The 3,383-nt window shown below is 41.3% G+C and overlaps 1 protein-coding gene across 1 annotated transcript; it reads right to left on the bottom strand.

Moving 5' to 3' along the window:
• Nucleotides 1-438: 438 nt before the first annotated feature.
• On the bottom strand, nt 439-1,386 carry LOC133763792 (olfactory receptor 52H1). Its single transcript, XM_062197532.1, has one exon. The coding sequence runs from the start codon at nt 1,384-1,386 to the stop codon at nt 439-441; it is 948 nt and encodes a 315-aa protein (XP_062053516.1).
• Between the last annotated feature and the right edge of the window lie 1,997 nt (nt 1,387-3,383).

The raw sequence follows: 3,383 nt of genomic DNA, 5'->3' as shown, positions 1-3,383 counted from the left end.
ACTTAGAGAGTGGAAGTATGGTTGCCAGAGGCTGGGTGAAGGAGAACGGATGTGAAGAAAGAGATGTTAGTGAATGGGTGTGGAATTTCATTTAGACAGGAATAAATTCTAGAAATCTACTAGACTGCATGGAAACTACAGTTAAAAATAATATACTGTATTCCATCAAACTGCTAAAGAAATAGGTTTTAAATGTTCTTACTGGGAAAAAACCTAAATATGTAAGTTGCAACATATGTTAATTAGCCCAATTCAGTAATTCTGCTATGTAGTATCCATAAATATATACAATCGGTATTGATCAATTTAAAATTTTGGTAAAATAATTCAAAAATGTAGCTAAGAGTTCACAATAATAATAAACACAGGCTCTTTTTATTTTGCTATATTTATTTGCACAAGGATCTTATCCTGACTTTTCCATTGCCCCATGGACCATCACACTGTACCCTTGTTAGAAAACAAAAGTAAGACCTTATCTCTGATTTGCTTGGTCTTCACTCCATAGACAATGGGGTTGAGTGCAGGTGGGATAACAATGTAGAGGTTGGCAAACATGATGTGGAAAGTGCGGGAGACATTGTGTCCAAAGCGATGGGCTAAGATGGAGAAAAAGGCAGGAATGTAGAACATGAGGATGACACAGACATGGGAGCCACAGGTGCCAAGGGCCTTCTGGCGGGCATCTTGCGAAGGCAGACCAAAGATGGCACAGAGGATGAGAGTGTAGGAGATAGCAATGAGAATCACATCTGAGATCACTGTCATGATGGGAACACAAAAGCCATACCAGATGTTGATGGAGATATCAGCGCATGCGAGCCGGGCGACACCTATGTGCTCACAGTACGTGTGGGGTATGATGCGTGTCCTGCAGAAAGGCAAGCGTGTCAGCAAGAACACAACTGGCAGAATGATGCAGAAACTTCGAAAGGAGATGCCCACAGCAATCTTGAGGACGGTCTTGGGAGTCAAAATTGTGGTGTATCTCAAGGGAGAACAGATGGCCACATAGCGATCAAATGCCATGGCCATCAGAATGGCTGAATCCAGAACAAAGCTATAGTGGAGGAAAAACATTTGTGTAAGACACCCTGTAAATGTGATTTCTCGAGCCCCAAGCCAAAAGATACTGAGCGTTCTAGGCACAGCAGCTGTGGATAAAATGAGGTCAGTCATGGCCAGCGTGGAGAGAAAGAAGAACATGGGTGAATGAAGGCTGCGCTCCACTGCAATGAGGTAAAGAAGGATGAAGTTTCCCATAACAGCCACAATGTAGACAATGCAGAAGGGAATCCCAATCCACACATGGAATTGTTCCAGGCCTGGGATACCCACCAGAGTGAACAGTCCTGGGTTGTAACTGCTCAAGTTGAAAATCAACATAGCAAACTAGGACGGCCCAAATCCCAGGTCCTGAGGATTGAGGATGATATAAAAGATAGAGTCTCTTAGTCACCCATACTCTCAACCAGTGATCATTATTGACTCCCAGAGAATGACCACTCAATATTTTTTTAATAATTCAAAGTGTAATATCAACTTTTGGAAGCATAAAAAGTTTGAGATTCATAATAAAGGCAGTAGCATGTGGAAACTAGCATTGCCCAAGCAAGACACATTGAGATGTATGGCTGTTCTACTCAGAAAATCTCTTCTTTCTCCTGGCTATCCCTGCTGGTCTATGCTTCTCCAGGAAACATTACAGACTGGTTACACCTATTTCATTATGCATTGTCCTGTAGTACAAGTAAATAAATGATATTTTCCTTGGGCTAGTGGATTATCACTTACGTGACTTCATGGACATGATTGTTTAAGATCTGCTTGCTCTATCATTGTGGAATATTGATCTCTGATCAGAAGCAACCACTTGCTCCTTTCAAGGCTACCTGATGATTATGGCTCTTAGATTTCTGTAGTCAGCACCCCTTTATTGCCAGCCTAAAACCTAATTTAGTTTCACAAATAAGCTGAGTTCTTACACTAGTTTGGATTACATGGGTAGCTCAAATTTAAATTAAAAAATTCTCCTATAATTGAGGCTCATGGACCCTTCCTCCTCCAAAAAGAAAATAAAAACTAGTTTTCCAGCATCTACACACTTAAACACGTGTATAATATTCTAATACTTTAGATAAAGACAATATTTCTGTCCAAAATAGGGAGTGTTTCTTTGTGAATGCACATTCTGTTGGACACATACTCTTAAATACACAGTAACACATAAAACTTGCACACTCAGGCATGTACTGATCTATACTTCCACTATTGCACACTTTGATGGTCAAGTATTTACCCACAAATAACCTTGCACAGTCAGAAACACCACTTCACATTCTCTCTTATACATACACACTTGCCAAAGAGAACATGAACAAGCATTTCAGGATCATTTTCTGTATCTGCCACATATTGTCTGGGAATTGATCTTTCTAAGAGTAGGTCCTATCCAGGCAACTAACCGTGCAGCAAGGTCAGGACTCCCAAGACCAGCACTAAGATGAGATTTATGATAGGCATACATCTAATTTTCATTTCCTGACAAAGCCATATTCATATTGAATATATCACTAATTCTTCATTATCTAATTTTTTTTAAAAAAAGATTTATTTATTTATGTGAAAGGTAGTGTCAGAGAGAGACAGAGAAAAAAAGAGACAGGGAGACCTTTTATTTGCTGGTTCACTCCCCAAATGGCAACAACGGCCAGAGCTGGGCCAATCCAAAGCCTGGAGTTTCCTCTGGGCCCCACACGTGGGTGCAAGGGCCCAAGCAGTTGGGCCATCTTCTGCTACTTTCCCAGACACGTTAGCAGAGAGCTGGATCAGAAGTAGAGCAGCCTGGGTCTTGAACCAGCATCCATATGCAACGCCAGCACCTCAGGCAGCAGTTTTATTTGCTATGTCATAGTGCCGACCCCTGTTATCTCATTCTTAGATCCAGCTCACAATACCCAGGACCAGGCTGCATTTTCCAGACTTCTGCTTTGGGCAGAAGAGAAACAAGATGCTATTTTCTCCTCTTCCTGACTCTTCCTTGTCTAGAAGTAAAAACACCTTTCTTGTGCCAATCCAAACTCTCCTCTACAATGTCTCCACATCATATATGTGTAGGTTCTCAAAACATGGCCCAGACTTTAGCTAGGGGCCACAGTCTTGCTCCCCACCCCCACTCCCATTTGCTGTGTATCTGCAAGTGTCTTCTCTTGTTAAGCCACTTTCATTTCTTTTGCTTGGTCACCACCTTCTTGGTTCTCTTGTCCAGTGGGCCATAAAACTTACTGATTGCTAACTGGAAATGACATATGGCATCAGCATCTTGGAATCATATTATCTAAATCACAGTTTTCCCAGATTTTCCAAGGTCATCCTTTACTTAT

The sequence above is a fragment of the Lepus europaeus genome, chromosome 7 (assembly GCF_033115175.1).
Source record: "Lepus europaeus isolate LE1 chromosome 7, mLepTim1.pri, whole genome shotgun sequence".
In the NCBI taxonomy this organism is placed as follows: domain Eukaryota; kingdom Metazoa; phylum Chordata; class Mammalia; order Lagomorpha; family Leporidae; genus Lepus; species Lepus europaeus.
The sequence above is the reverse complement of the archived record's forward strand: the minus strand, read 5'-3'. Positions and strand labels throughout refer to the sequence as shown.